At 39.9% G+C, this 15193-nt stretch overlaps 1 protein-coding gene across 6 annotated transcripts in view; it reads left to right on the forward strand.

Moving 5' to 3' along the window:
- The window catches only part of TC2N (tandem C2 domains, nuclear), a 39074-nt gene that overhangs the window by 14227 nt on the left and 9654 nt on the right, over positions 1–15193 (forward strand). For 4 of the 6 annotated variants that reach the window (XM_051806669.1, XM_051806671.1, XM_051806670.1 and 1 more), the window contains exons 2-11: positions 96–222; positions 890–1123; positions 4476–4640; positions 7127–7218; positions 7797–7872; positions 9011–9111; positions 9792–9908; positions 10765–10956; positions 12860–12974; positions 13450–13649. In XM_051806669.1, coding sequence (XP_051662629.1) covers positions 156–222; positions 890–1123; positions 4476–4640; positions 7127–7218; positions 7797–7872; positions 9011–9111; positions 9792–9908; positions 10765–10956; positions 12860–12974; positions 13450–13649 — 1359 coding nt within the window. In that variant the 5' untranslated portion in view covers positions 96–155. The remainder of the gene's footprint in view (positions 1–95; positions 223–889; positions 1124–4475; positions 4641–7126; positions 7219–7796; positions 7873–9010; positions 9112–9791; positions 9909–10764; positions 10957–12859; positions 12975–13449; positions 13650–15193) is intronic. The other 2 variants (XM_051806673.1, XM_051806674.1) reach the window with 2 other exon arrangements.

Here is a 15193-nt window from a genome sequence, read left to right on the forward strand (position 1 = left end):
GTCCAATAAGCAGCTGCATATTAAATAACCGATAATATTGCATTCCAGTTTCAACTATTCCCATCTACTACGGTTTGTTTTATTGTGTTTTTCAGGTTTGATTGCTGCACTGGATCTTTAACTGTGGTCCCCTCTACATTGCAACACTGAAAACAATGGCAACAGAATATATGAAAACGTGCTGTAAATGGTGTTTCTGCATGGAAAAGGAAAAAAATGATCGTGAGTTCTGACATAATGACATCAACTAACAGTTTTGCTGTTCTGGTTTCATTAATGGTGAAATTTCCCATTAATAAAATGACTGTGTCACCCGTGATAAACTTGATTTCTTTTACAACATCCAAAATTCTTTCCATACCTCCACTTGGAGATTGAACACATGCTTTTAAGTGTTATGAATTGGAACTGAGAAATAACACTTGTCTGGAGTCTGCTGTTCGCCGTCTAAAATACTGTCCAAAAAAGACAGCTTTTTTACCCAAGGTTGTGTGAAGGTCTTGTATCTTTTGAACTCTCAGAATTTGAAAACTTTCTTTTTTTTTGTTTTTTTCACTCTGTGGATTTACTGTCAGGATTTTCTTTGGTGTCTCAGTTGTTTGAAGAACTCTTCAATGATGCAAGTGTAGCTTTTGTGAAAATTCACGTTACGAGGAAGGTAGCTATAAATATAGAAGCTTGGGCAACAGAGAGTTTGGACCAGTATAGGTGTCAGGAGGAAAAATATCTTTTCCAGGTGCTAGTCCTGAATGCTGTAAAACTGAATATTAGCAGCTGTTAAGTAATGTATCAAGCACAGATACTATTAAATAAAAGACGTTTGTTCATGGTATTGTTCAAAAATTAATGCACATGTGGACTGTCTGTTTTTCTTGCTCTTTATTTTTAGCAGTTTCCATGGTGCAGGAATTTGAAGCAGGAGCTGCAAGCAAGCCAACTATTGTAGAGAAGCCTCCATTGTCTTCTGTGTCAGTGAAGCGTCAAGTTGGCTGTTCAGAGGATTATTTGCTTTCTAAACTGCCCCTGGATGGTCAGGAGGTACCATTTGTGGTCCCTCCGTTCAAACTGGCGTATGTACAGCCGAAGAACCTTCCTAGTATCTCACATGCTGGAGGGATTAAAGGTACAATACAAACAGCGTTGCTGAAATAGTTGTTTAGCTTCTGCTACTCCTTGAAAGTTATTCCTACTGTATTCCTACTGAAAACATATGTTTGCAGAACTTTTCTAGAAGCCTGGTCTAGTTTCAAAGAATCATAGAATACCATGAGTTGGAAAGGACCCACAGAGATCATCAAAGTCCAACTGCTGGCCCTGCACAGGACACCCCAAGAGTCACAGCATGTACATGAGTGCATTGTCCAAATGCTTCTTGTACTCTGGCAGGCTTGGGGCTGTGACCACTTCCCTGGGGAGCCTGGGGAGCTTGTTTCTTTTCTCTCTGGACACCCAGAGAGGTTTTGGGAAGTATGTCATCCCACTGTGAATCTCTGTGATGTTGCATGAATAAGACTGAAAGGGATGACTGCACACCAGTGTTCATACTCAAAAGTAATGGAAGACACGTACGGGAAACAGAATCTTTAGCAAAGAATTTTTTGGAGGCAAGGAAAGACCTAACACATGCCAGCATCCAGATCACTCAAGTAAAAAGAGGAGGGTGGTCTGGCTTTCATGGTTAATATACTGATATGTTTTAACATGCTAACACATCTTCCTTTTCAAATTTTGCCCATACATGGCATGCGCTACTACTTGGCAGAATTTTTTGTCCCTAGTATTTCCTATTTCCTGCTTTTTTTGCTGCTTTTTGGGAGCCTGGGGACACAGATCTCCATGATATGAGGTTGCACGTGATGTTATGATTCTTTGCTTCACGGCAATCTTGTGTTTCAACCTCTGCATGTTAGTCCCATACTCAAACTGCCAAAATTATGTAAATGCAGTTCAGACACAGTGCCATTTTAAAAGAATAGGATCCTGGCCCAGTAACATGAGTTACAGGGCATACGCTATCATTAGGCTTTTAGTCCTGCCAGAAGCTGCCTAAAATTAGGTAAGGGAAAATTTTGGCACAGGGACATACCTAAACAGTTGTTTTTTCTAGCATTTCTTTGTCTCAAGGATGTGATAAGCTGGGAATATGCTTTTAGTTCCATGTGAATGTATTTCTTTTCTGGAGGTGGAAACCTTAATAACTGAAAAAAGTCAACCACATGTTGCATAATAACTAATGCAGCACTACATAACTTTTTTTGTGTTTATGTGGTTTTATTCCCACCCTTCTCTCTCTCCCTGTGTCCTTGCCATTGCTTCTTGCGTCCTCCTGTGGGCCTATTACCAAACTTCCTCCTCATCCACCATTGCTGGTAACACTGGCACCAGAGCCCAGCTAATCAGCCCAGCAGAGCTATTCGGTGTAGATTGGCCATTCTGTGCCTGATCTTTCTCGTGGGCTTTACTTGTGATGTCCCACCAGACACAAACAGGCAACAGAATAGCTGGAGGTGGAATATGTGAGGTCCCTCTCATCTCTGAGCCTGATCTCCCCATTCCTGTTGCCTGCTATTTTGGTAGCTATTTCTTTTAAGTCCACAAATGGACATGCTATGGAAATGCAGGATATACTCCTGATAATCCCCTTTCTTACTGGGTCCGGGTGCAGGCTTTACCTTGCTTTGTCCTATCTTGTCCTCAAGATATTATACAGAGAAGTCCAGCAAGGATTTTGAGGTATGAGTATTCTCCAGGGAGAAGGAAGATGTGTCTAACAGCATTTAGATGAATGTTTTCTTTGTTCATGCTGTTCTACACAATCTTATCAGTCAGTGTCTACATTGGGAATTCTGGTTCCTGATCATTTCTGAAGGACCTGGTGTACAGAGTGGCCCTTAGGCTATAAGCTGGCAGATCTTCTGGCAAGATGACCTGACTCTTCATAATTGTCTCTCTTGAGCAAATATTTTAAATTCTTGAGCAAATATTTGAAAAGTAGCTCTTATGTCAAGTAGACAACTTTCATTTCTATTTCCAAATATAAATACTTTAAAAATTAAGTACAGCTTTCTAAGCCTCATTAAAATTGTGTTTAAAAATGCAGCATTTACTTTTCAGGGAGATTTACTAAATACAGTGAAGTGTGCTGTCATTCCTTCTTCACATTAGCCAAACCACCAGCATACTCGAGAAATGTATTTAGAGTATTTTTTTCTTAGACCGTTGTTAAATATCTGTAGAAATCCAAGTTCTGCTCTCAGTTCCACTCCATTTTCTGTGCATGTCTGGCCATTCTCCTTTAGCGAAACAGGACATTCTCAGTGTTAGCTCTTGGCATCCCTTCTGAAAGCAATTAAGTTCTGGCAGCCTTTCTCTTCAGTACTCACTGCACTGTGTCTCATGCTCTCACAGAAGTAAGCTAGCAGGAAGAAGTGTGCTCCTGGTCTGGAACACTGGCTTTTCCATCATCTGCTGTGTAGCAATTCTTTATGGCCTCACTTCTAGCATTCATCCTAATTTACGTCATTCTCCAGCCCATTATGCTTGAATTCGTGCTTTATCGTTGCTCATGTTCCATCTCAGTGTTTAGTTATTCTTTTTCACTTTATTGGCACTTGAGGATTTTACAGCAGTGATAGTTTGTCTCTTATGGTGCAACACACTTTCAGAACAGAAGGCACTTTATTGTGGGGTAAAGAACTTTTTAAGAGATAGGTTGAAGTCCAGGGAGGTGAAGCAAACAAAGTAAATGTTAAAGTTTGGCAGAATCCCCCCATTCTCTAATGTACCGTTACATATGGCTTCATTTCACTCTAGACAGTAAAGAACACTACTGCAGTGTTCTTCACTGTTTTGCTGACCAAGATGTACGTGGTTTTTTTCTGAAATGATTATGGGCTGAGTAAAGGGCTGGGATTCAAGCATTCTCAGATACGACTACTTGTGCTTCAGCCAACAATTCAGGTAATTTTGGACCAGCGATTTTACCCTGGACAGGCTTCCCAAGGAGACTAGATAAACAAGGAGACTGCAGTCACAAGCTGCATTATCTTTCCATACAAGATCTTCCTGAAGGTGTTGGGATCCATTAGCTGAGTGGGAATATCCAGGGAATAGGTAGCCAAATAAATTGGATGTTTTCTGTACACATGGCCCTACTTTTCCTGTTAATTTCTGTCTTGCTGTCTGTCTATGGAACCTTCTGTATTTTAACTACTTGGCATTTACTGCGAAACTCCAAGACAGGGTATGCATAGCTTTTTATGGCCAATTAAATTCCGGTGTTTGCTCGCACACTGTGAAAACCTGACATAATGTGAATGTGTGTTTTCTTTTTCTTTTTATTTTCCTTTACCCGAAGTAGATAATATTGAAATATTTTGTCCTTTGCCCTGAAGGCACTCTGCCTGCCTTATGAAGCCAGGCAGCATGTGTTATGTCTGGGACTCTTGCATTTGATGTTTACTTGTGCTCCACAGAATCTGCCAGGGCCTCCTTTGGTGACCGGAAAGCAGAGCTACACGGCGTGTTCCAGTGGCCCCGCTATGACGTGTACAACCCCTTCTATTTGGAGCACCGGGTTTCGCCAGATCTGATTAGGCGCTCCCAAGCAAAATCAGATAACAGGAAATTATATGGATCAGGTGAGGAGAACCACGCCCTTACTTTTCTCTCTGCCTCCCTTTTTCAGGGTTTATAGATAAGAGGGCAAAAAAGCCATTAGTCTGCAGAAGTCTTGTTTGATTACAGCAGTCCCAAGTCAGTCTGTATGCTACGGACACTTCTTGGATGGTGAATCAATCTGTAGAGCCAGCTCTGCTTGATTTTCAGCTGTACTGTTACTTTTTGTCGTTTGGGGGCATCAGAAGACTCTGTGCACCACACCAAGGTAGAGGAATTGGCAAAGTGAGCTACTGTAGCTGCTTCTGATCCCAAAGAGGATGCAGTACTGGAGATTTCAGCTACCAGTGATAGAAGTGAGGGAGCTGGAAAAAGGAAGGCAGGCAGTATGTTGAGTGGAGGAATACCTGAGGAGTACGTACCTGGGAAGGGAAACAAGCACCAAAAAACGTTCAGGAGCAGATGATAAGAACAGGTGCAAAATGGGACATGATGCTCTATGCCAGCTCTTTTGTAGTTTGCTTTTGAAGCTACAGAAATGTCCCCACTTCTCATTTTGTGTAAGAATGGGGGAGGGCTGCGCGATAGTAAAAGTTCAGATAGAAAGTGTTTGGCTACTAGGGAAAAATTATCTTCTCTGCTGTTCATTGGTATATGTATCCTCTAATGAATGCTGTTTAGACTGAAGTAGATGACTAGGTGTTGCTTGTGTTTTCTAAGGCAAATGCATTCAGAAAACTCCAACACTTGAAGAAATGTACACGCCTCTCCGTTAAATCGGAAGCTGGCAACAGCATGCATTTTTAAAGATGTTTTATTTAGAATGGTATATCATGCTTATTTTACAGCTAGGGGAAAATGTCTCAGTCTGTGTCCTGTTTCAAAATAATTGTGAATCACCATAGAGACTACATGAAAAGACTACTCCATATATTTTTTAAGAGAACAAAATACATGTACAATTTTAGCAGCCTTTAACACATATGGTTTTACTAGGCTCTGGAAGCACCTGTGGTGGGAGCCAAATGGGTTTTATAAAACTGTATTGAACATCTTCCCTTCAGTTCATCATCTCTTTGTCCATTTTTCTTCAAGTAGAGTAAACACTTTACTAGTTTTGTCTTACTAAGTTTAAACACAAGAAAGGTTACTCTAGTGTGTCTAGAGTACAATTTTAAAATGCCTTCTTCCTCCAGAGTTTTTTGACAGCTGTTTCAGAAGTTAGATGATTCTCTTCATGTGCATCTGTAGAATATTTAAGCAAAACTGTAAGCCTAGTTTGTTGCAGCAAGTGATACTTTTCATATATGTGGGTTTAGAACTACAGGTTGTGTTTATTTGGAATGTATGAAGTGAAATTTTAGAATTCTAATACAAAGTCCCTCTTCTTCATCTTAAAAAAAACCCACATAAACAAATTGAAAAATAAATGTATTGATGTTTTTCCCCAAATTCTAGTTATTAGTAAACAACATATGGTTAAAATTTTTCTGCTTTTTTAATACTTTCTTCCTTGGGAAAAGAAAGAATTATTCTGTATTCTATCATCTTACAATAACCATAATTAGTTCTTTCTTTTGATAGCAATAAAAAGGAAATACATTTTCAGTAACGAGAGATGTAATTCTCTTAAGATAATGATCGGTGGATTGCAGTGGATGTCTTCTGCAATACCATAACACAGCATTGCAACAAAAAGCAGTTCATTGCATTAGATAGCCCTAGAAGCTAAAATATGCTCATTTGCTTCAGTATGGGCCATTTTTGAGTTAGGCGGCTTTAAAAACCTCTTGAACATCGCTGGAGTCAGCAGAGATTCCTGAAACAGTGGCATTAGTTCAGCTTTCACCTACTGTTGCTGTATAATTATGCATAGAAAATGTCCTTTAGCTCTGTATTGAGTTGGGGTCAAAAACTGATAGCATCTACTTAACCACCAACTGCTGAGGAAACCACTCTTCTATAAAATAAAGGTCTTGGTTTTGTGCTATAACAGGTACGTGTCATATTAGAGTTAAGACTTGCTTTGTCTGAGATGTAGTAAGGATATGGAGTGTGGTGCTTTGACACAGGGAGATGAGGCCAAGTTTAGCAGGCAGCATGTTTTTACCACTGGAATCTTTACTGTGGAAAAATTTTAAAAAGGCTAAACCCCAGTTCTAGCGGGCTAGATTTCAAGACAAAGGTTTTCTGTTTTGTTAAAGCATCTACTAAACAAAACATTTCTCTTGAGGGAATAACTTTGAGGCAGGCTCCCCATCCTACTAGTGCTACCAGTGTGACCAAGTAAGTTTGAACTATTTCAAAGATGGAATTGAGATATTTTAATGGCTTGCTCTCTCCATTTTGCCATTTCAGGGGAGTGTTTTGGAAAGGGGAAGTAGGGAAAGGTGCTGATATCCTTCCTTGGATGTTATTTAGCTAGGTTTCAATTCTACCATAGATCTACTTACATTTTTTTCTAGCAATGATGCTGACATGATTTATATTGTTCTCTTTGTCTTTTTAGTTAGTGATTTAAGATCTAGTACTTTGCCTGGATCACTTGATGTAAGTCGTTCAATGTTTGACCTCAGAAGCCCGCCTCATCGATCCATGAAGGTGCGTTCCCCTTACATATATATAACTTAGGTTATGCTGAAAACTCAGATTACTCAGTGTATCTGTTCCTGTTGCGTTGTGTTTTCAAAGTAAATACTGAAGGGCATTGTACTGTGCACTGGAAGGACTAGAGGGGAAAGTTCAACATCCTGACTAACTTCAAGAGGCCTTTTCCTGGGGCTGCTCTGACGTGCTGTTCTGGCCCAGAAGGGCTGTTGAGAAACCCAAGCAGGCTGTTAGGCAGGACAGGACAGACAACAGGTCATGGCTCATCTTGTGATTTCTCCCATCAGTTGAAAAGTGGAACACTAGAAGTTTCCATTGACACAGAACACTGCCTTTATTTTTTTTTTTAAGTAATCATCTTTTAGATAGCAATGAACTTGTGTGTGTATATATATCCTGTATTAGCTCATTGCATCAAAACAGTAATTGATGGTGGATTAAGAGACTAGTAGGGAATTAGGTAATTATTTGAAATTGAGTGTTTTGTTTTCATCACATCTTGTCTGGTGGTGTAATCTCTCTGGGTTTTGCATCTGTTGCTCTGAATTAAGTGAATTTTTTGTCCCCCCCAGAGATATGATTCAGTCTCCAGTGTACCCAGCAGTACTTCTTCCAGGAAGGATTCACAAGGCAGTAACAGGAGTCTGGGTAATGTTTTGTTTGTTTACCTTGTAATGAAATATTTCCCTTTGCACGTGAAATATTAAGCTGTTTCTACTGTTGTTTGTTTTGGGTTTGGTTTTTTTTGAGATGAGTCTAACTTGCAGATCAGTTTGGAGATTACTTTGCAATTTGAGATTGAGTTTTGGACTTGCACCTTCCTGTTGTCAGGAGACTGAGCAAATGAGATTTTGAGGAGTTCTCATGCTTTTGAAAAATTCATCCCTGGATTTACTACCCTCATGAATTAAGAAATTACAAACATTCTGTTAGGGTAGAATGCAGCACTAGGTCACAGGTCTAGTCCTTTTTCATCTCTCAGTACAGTATTTTTCTGTGGGAAGTGCCTGAAATCCAATACATATATTACACTGGTAATTAGACAAGAATATTGCATGCAAACCCAGCATCCTTATTTATGAAAGAATGCTGAAGAAGTGGAGATACTGCAAAACAAACCTTCAAAAATTAATCAAGTCCCCACAAAAGTCACTCTGCTAGAAGTCAGAATTTCTCCCAGTCTCCTCAAAAAGAAGACTGGGGGCAATGACCTAGTTCTAGTCAGGACAGAGAAATGCTGGACATTAAATGGCTCTTCTGACTTGGAGAAAGCATAATAGTAAAATGTTTACTAGACTGGAATTGAAATCTGAGAAAGGTAAACAGGAGGCCAATTTATAAACTTAATGGTGAAAGAGATTAAGGGAAGTGATAGAATATAAATGTGTTCTGGGTGTCTCAGGCACATGATTTTTTTCTTTCTAAAAGTTGTTTGAGTACAACTAGTTATTAAATTCAGTAGAGATAACTCAGGCACATGGTGTGATTCTTTGTGTGGTCCTCTGCAGAGCCACAGGAGCTGGACTTCAGTGACCCTTAGGGGTCCCTTCCAGTTCAGGATATTCTATGATTCTATTCCATGAAATGTGAGGGCTTTTAGCTATGCAAAAGGTCAAGCTACAGGACGTGGTGGATATTTTGTCATTAAAATGTAGGTGTTAAAGTATTTCAAACTTACTTTGAGAGGAGTTTGTTAGTCCACCTACTAACAAGCTCCTGTATTCCTGGAATGAACATTTAAGATACTGCATTACTTCTAAAAACACTAATTGGCTTTCTTCCATAGATACTATTACATTATCAGCTGATGAACGAGACTTTGGAAGACTGAATGTGAAGTTGTGTTATGTTTCGTCTGTAGAACAGATTTGGATCACAGTTTTACATGTAAGCAAATATAAATAAGTTGTTTATTTATTCAAATTGCTATTTTCCTATACTTGATGTTAATTCTCATTAAATTTGGCTCTCTTGTTACTTTAATGAATACTTTTAGGAGAAAAATAAAATTACTGCTAAGTATTAATATAAACAAAGTTCAGTCAGATCTAATGCTGGGCTTCAAAGCATCCTGCCTCTCCTTGACTTTTTTTTTCCTGTTGCAATCCCTGTTTCCCTGTTCTGCTACAGTCAATAGCAAGAAGTAATATATAACTCCTTATGTTACTATACATATGTTAAGGTGTTCTGGTTGTGGAGTGAGGAACTATTCAGCATAGATTAGAAAGCTGAGATGGTCAGAGGCTGGTCCTGCTGTGGACATTTTCCTGGGGAAATGTGAAGGCAGTAAATGGAAGCAACTTCAGAGGCAGCATTTAAGTGACTTCTGTGATTCTATGACTTTAAATCTAACGTTCCTTCAGGGCAGAACCCTGATAGCACTTTGAGAACACGTAGCTTCTTGTGGCCTTTTTGTAAGCAAATGTGATGGTTGTTTTATTTATTTCCAGGAACTATGAGTAATTTTTAGGCAATGGAACTTTGAGTAGTCAGATACCTCAGGACTATATCAAATGGTAAAAAACAGTCTTACATTGTCTAAACTGACTGTGTTTTCAATGTTGCAGTGCAAAGACCTGTGCTGGCCTTCTAGCTGTGGGGAGAATCCTCGTATCTGTGTCAAGGGAATTCTCACACTGCCCAAACCAGTGCATTTCAAATCTTCAGCCAAGGAGGGCTCCAGCGTAAGTAGAGTCAGGGAAAACACTGAGAAATCTTTTTCCCAAGGAAAAAAAAAAAACATGAAATGTAAATGGATTTTTAAAATGGACCAAACATCCACTCCGATGCCGTGTTTTCTGTGGTAGTTGCCTAGATGTGGGTTACTTCCCCCGACTTCTCATAATCCTATTAAAAGCCTCATTCCACTTCTTCCCCCTATATCCTCTCTTGCATTGCACTGTTGCCCTCCTTCTCTCTCAAGGCTGCAGGACAGATGCTCATAGGGGACTGAACCATGAGCTGCTGGTCTTGGCAACTCCATGGTGAGGGACCAGAGGAAGACTGGGCATACGTGTAGGTGCACACTCATCCCAGGGAAGGTAGCTGATGTACTGCCTCTCATATGGCAGGAGACAATATTAATGCTTTGTCTTTACAGAAACTGTAAGAATTGGTTGCATAGGACAAGATTCCTGATAGTGGCAGTAAATGAATATTAAGGGGGTGGAAGGGAAAGCAACATAAACCTCCCATAATGTGAGCCAAAGATGAAAGAAAATAAAATCAGCTGGAGAGACTGTAGCAAAAGGCCACAGAATCTGTTATAACAATGTGTGTGTGCTGTTGTAAAGCTCCAGAAGAGATGGCCACAACTCGTTATAGTAGTGAAGAATAATACCAAGCTTTCCCCCTGCCAGGGTGCAACAGTGAGAGGATGAGTCTGTGCAGGCTTACCACTATAAAAGCACACTTTCCATGGCAGCCTAAAATAGTAGTTGTGAGCAGTGGCTATAGAACCAAGACACCTTGGTTTCTAGGTTCTGGGCTCAGTGGGACTCTCTTAAAATGGTGATGTTACTCCTCTGTTTTTCTTTCTAGGATATTGAATTTATGGAAACTTTTGTATTTGCTATTAAACTGCAAAGCCTGCAGGCTGTCAGATTGGTATTTAAAATCCAGACACAGACTCCCAGGAAAAAAACAATTGGAGAATGTTCCTTGGCACTGCAGGAGCTGAGCTCGCAGGAATCAAGTCATTGGCTGGATATATCTCCTCCTTCCAGAGCACCTGTAAGTGCCAATACTGTGAAAGTGTGTTGTTATCTCACCTAGAAAGAGTTGCTGGAAATGAAAGTAAAGTAATGCAGTAGTAAAAACGAGGGAGGTTATTTGTTTTTCTTCACCCCACATCCTTGGGAAAGGCATTTTGATGGGGAAAAAATGCAGACTTTTGAACTCTGCACATAGCTGTTCTGGTCATAAACTGCAGCTGTTTCTAGGAAAATAGCTAGAGCAGACTCTTCCACACCATGGCTCACAGCTTGAGGGAGGGGCATTCTGGGGAAATGTTCAGCAAAGGACACTGGGTAATTGTCTTTTCTGACCAAAAAAGCATCAGAAGATCCTTAGCGCTCACAGCAAGAGCTCAGAGCAAATGGAATCTGCTTTTGTTGTGGAAGAAAAGTGCTAAGATCTTCAGTGGCTTGAAAATGCAGAGACAGACATATATTTAATGTTCAGATTGCATGCTGTGAAGTAATAATTCATACAGTTCATTTCCATTAGTGTAATAAGAAGCAGGTGGTTTTCACAGTGGGATTTCCTTTCCCCCTACCCTTACTTTGTTTGTTTCTTTTATAGATTGTGTCTAGACATTTGTATTTTCAATAAATTAAACTTGAATTAGCAATTCAAAAGCAAATTTTATTTTAAGCATGTCTGAGTAAAATGAACGATACTCTTGATTTCTAACGTAAGCTACACTTGACATTTTTTAGTTCTAACAAGAATAACAATATTGCTTCAAAAGGAGTAAGACTAAGTGACAGAGGAAGCTGTTTTAGAAAGCGTTTCATCTCAATGTAAATTTCTGAATCATATCATAGTATCTCTTTGTTGGCTTTCCTCACTATTATATCCAAGAGCCCTCCAGACACTGCTGGGATTCATCCCTGTGCTACCCTGTGAGGCAGCAAACACTACCCTCCCTGCAAATAGAAAGCCAAAGCTCAGAGTCGAGTAAGTAGCTTCCTCTCAGGGTTACACAACAATTCTGTGGCTGAGCTGCAAAGAGAATTTGGATCTCTTTGATGAACTGGAGCCTGACTTCTCTTTACCTGACCTGTTGTTCTCTCACTTGGTGCATTTTGCTTCACTGAAGTGCATTAAAACTTGAAGGGAACCAAGACTAGCAGAGTCCATTTCAACAGAGGCTGTCAGGAAAGGTGGGTCTCTGTTGGCCTTTTCCTGATGCTTTTACAGTGTTCTGAGTATGTTAGTCTGACAGGAGAGCAATGAGGATGACACAATGAACTCTGCCACTAGCAAAAATTCTAAAATAAAAAAAAAAAATAGACTGAAGATCTCGGATCATTCAGAGTGTGTGCCGGGCAAGGGTGTTCGTGTGTAAAACACAAGTGCTTCCATAACATAGGAAACTTCACAGTATGCAGTCACCCTAAGCATTCATGACATTAGGTGACAGGGCTTTGTATCTATGGAAAACATTGCTTATATCTCCATATTGCAAAATTCAGAAGTGTGGGAGGAGAACTCCGACGGTTTCTGTGTAAGTGGAGCGCACCTGGTCTCTAACTTCCACACCCAGGTTTAATAGAGCTGCAGCAGCATGTCTGGTCTTCCCTGCATGTGTCTGCTCTTACCAGTACAGACTCTTTCCCAAGTGAACACTGAGGACTCGTTTACTTGCCCCCATCCCTGCCTGCAGCCCACCCAGGGCCATCTGTGCACCGCACATACGCAGTCTGTCAGCAGAGCACATGCATTGCAGCTATGACAAGTGCAAGATGAACTTACTGTGCATCTGCAGGCTGTGTATACAACACAGCTCATGTTTCTGTCCAGGAAATCCCAGATAGAAATGCAGGAGCCCAATATATGACAGAATTCCTGTGTTTCCTGAGTTTATAAGCAACTTAATCCACATGTTATGGCAACATTCTTCTGCTTGTAGGTGCGCCGTGCAGAACTTCAAATAGGAACTTGTTTTCAAGCAATAAACAGGAGGATACAGTTACAGATTCTTGAAGCACAAAACCTTCCTGTTTCATCTACACCACTGTCTTCAAGTAAGTTACATCAGCTGTTTCATGCCTCCTGTCTAAAAGCATTTGTAACAGGTTAATTGCTGATCAAATGGGTTGGCAATTCATAACATTCTTTACAAACCTCAGACTAACATATTGTGCAGTAGACTTCCATTGCCAAGGCTTATTTCCCCAGATGTCTTACTTGATTACTTTTTGTTTGGTTTGAAGCTATGTGTTTATGTATTTTGGAAGATTTTTATCCCAGTATTAATCCTGACATACAAGAGCATTAGCTTGCACTTGCTGTTTGGATACTGTGTTAATCAGTTCAATATTACTGAACATACTCTGTTTGTGTGACTAGTCAGGAAAGCTATTGTACAGTTCTTTTGGCCAGACTTTTGAGAAACTGTTGCAATTTGAACCATACATATGGGTCTGGTTGGTTCCTGTTTGGGTGTGTTTGTGAGTAACCCTTTGTGTGCTATGCCTTTTTCCTTCCCTTCTGTGCCAGATTTCTTTGTGAAAGTTGGAATGTTTAGTACAGAAGGGATGATCTATAAGAAGAAGACTCGTCTTCTGAAGTCCACTAATGGCCAAGTGAAGTGGGGAGAAATGATGGTTTTTCCAGTTAGCCAAGCAGAACAAGGAATTAGCTTTCTCATCAAGCTCTACAGCAGAAGCTCAGTGAGAAGAAAACACTTCCTAGGACAGGTTGGTTTCTCCTAAATAGCCTGATCCTTTACTTAAAATCCAGTTCCACAGGTTTCCTGGTGTGAGTTTTCAAATACCTTAAATGAGGTGGCATATAGCAAAATAGTAAATTCTAATAAACTTTTCTGGATGTAACCCAAGCAAGAATAGTACTGAATTCTTAAACATGCACTAACATCAGAATAGGAGTTTTGTGTGGAGTATTACTATCTGAAAGATTCCTTCCAAGAGACACACCATCTCCTCCTTGCCTCTAGGCTTTGTAAAGAAAACAAACACAGCACTCACAGGATCTGCACAGCCTACAATGTCCTGCACAGCAAGGAGGGGGTGTTGGTTACCCCACCAGTACACTTACAAACAGGTGTGTGTAAAAGGAAGTATCAACAGCTACAATATGAGACCGCCTTCCTAGGTAAAACCAAAAAAGCTGAAATCAGTACTATATTCTAAGTATATATGATAAAGAAATAATATAGGTGTCCAAACACAAAGTATTTTTTAGGCTTGTTTTTTGTTGCCTTTTTTTTTTTAACAAACAGAACTTCAATAGTATCTCTTTGAAAGCATTTGTGTGATCATATTTATTTAACTACCGTAAAGCTTGGTAGTCTGGTCTCTTTATTCTCTCTGTCCTCTTCTCCTGGTTGTTCTAATTTACCATCATCCTGTCCCTTCTTTCTCTCCTTTTTTTCTTGGTATAGTGAGCCATAGCTGTTGTTAAAAATCTCTGTGCTTTCTCTGACCCAGTTAGATGCAGTAGCAGAATTCTAATATATGCAAAAGTGAATAATGTAGAATTGATTTTGAGACCCCCCAACTGTAATGTCCTATGTCAGATGGAGGACTGTACTGACTCTAGATACAAAAAATGGTACTGTCCCATTATGGTGCTGTTTCCTGTGCCTGCTGAAGACATGCAGTGACAGGAGATGCTGAAGTGCTAAATGCTGTAGAAATTATATGCCAGCAAGAGTTATGTGAAGTTCCTCCATTTTTTGGAGCATCATGTCACACATGTCCCATCTTTCTGCAGTTCCTGTTGGTGGAATTGGATTTGAAACAGGAAAAGAAAAAAATGGTTCTTTTTAGTTGTGCTACTTTGGGGAGAAAATAACTGGGTATGATTTTGTAGTCCCTAGAAATATGTGAGGTCATCTCAATCTGATGAGTTACATTTAATTCATGGATCTTATTTTTAGGGGGAGGAAATGAGCTACTTGTGCTCCTCGGAGATTATTTGGAAAAGGTTGTTTCAGCTCATGAAGGCAGACATTGCCACATAACACACGAAGACATAAAATATGGCTCAGGGGAAAATGTACTTTGAGCAATTGGCTGGGTAGCTGGAAAAAAATGACTATAGCTGGATCTATTAACTTTGTCCTTCAGGGAATGATGTTTAATTGGATGCTGTTCTAAGCAGACAATACATAGATTAGGCTGCTTTTACAAGCATGTCTTTAATCATGGGCAAGATGTACATTGAATCTCTGTGGATGAAACATCAGCTGTCTGTGGTATTCTGGAAGACATTATTCTCA

Source organism: Manacus candei, unplaced genomic scaffold (genome assembly GCF_025592945.1).
Source record: "Manacus candei isolate 608988 ecotype Guabito, Panama unplaced genomic scaffold, ASM2559294v1 h1tg000067l, whole genome shotgun sequence".
Lineage (NCBI taxonomy): Eukaryota > Metazoa > Chordata > Aves > Passeriformes > Pipridae > Manacus > Manacus candei.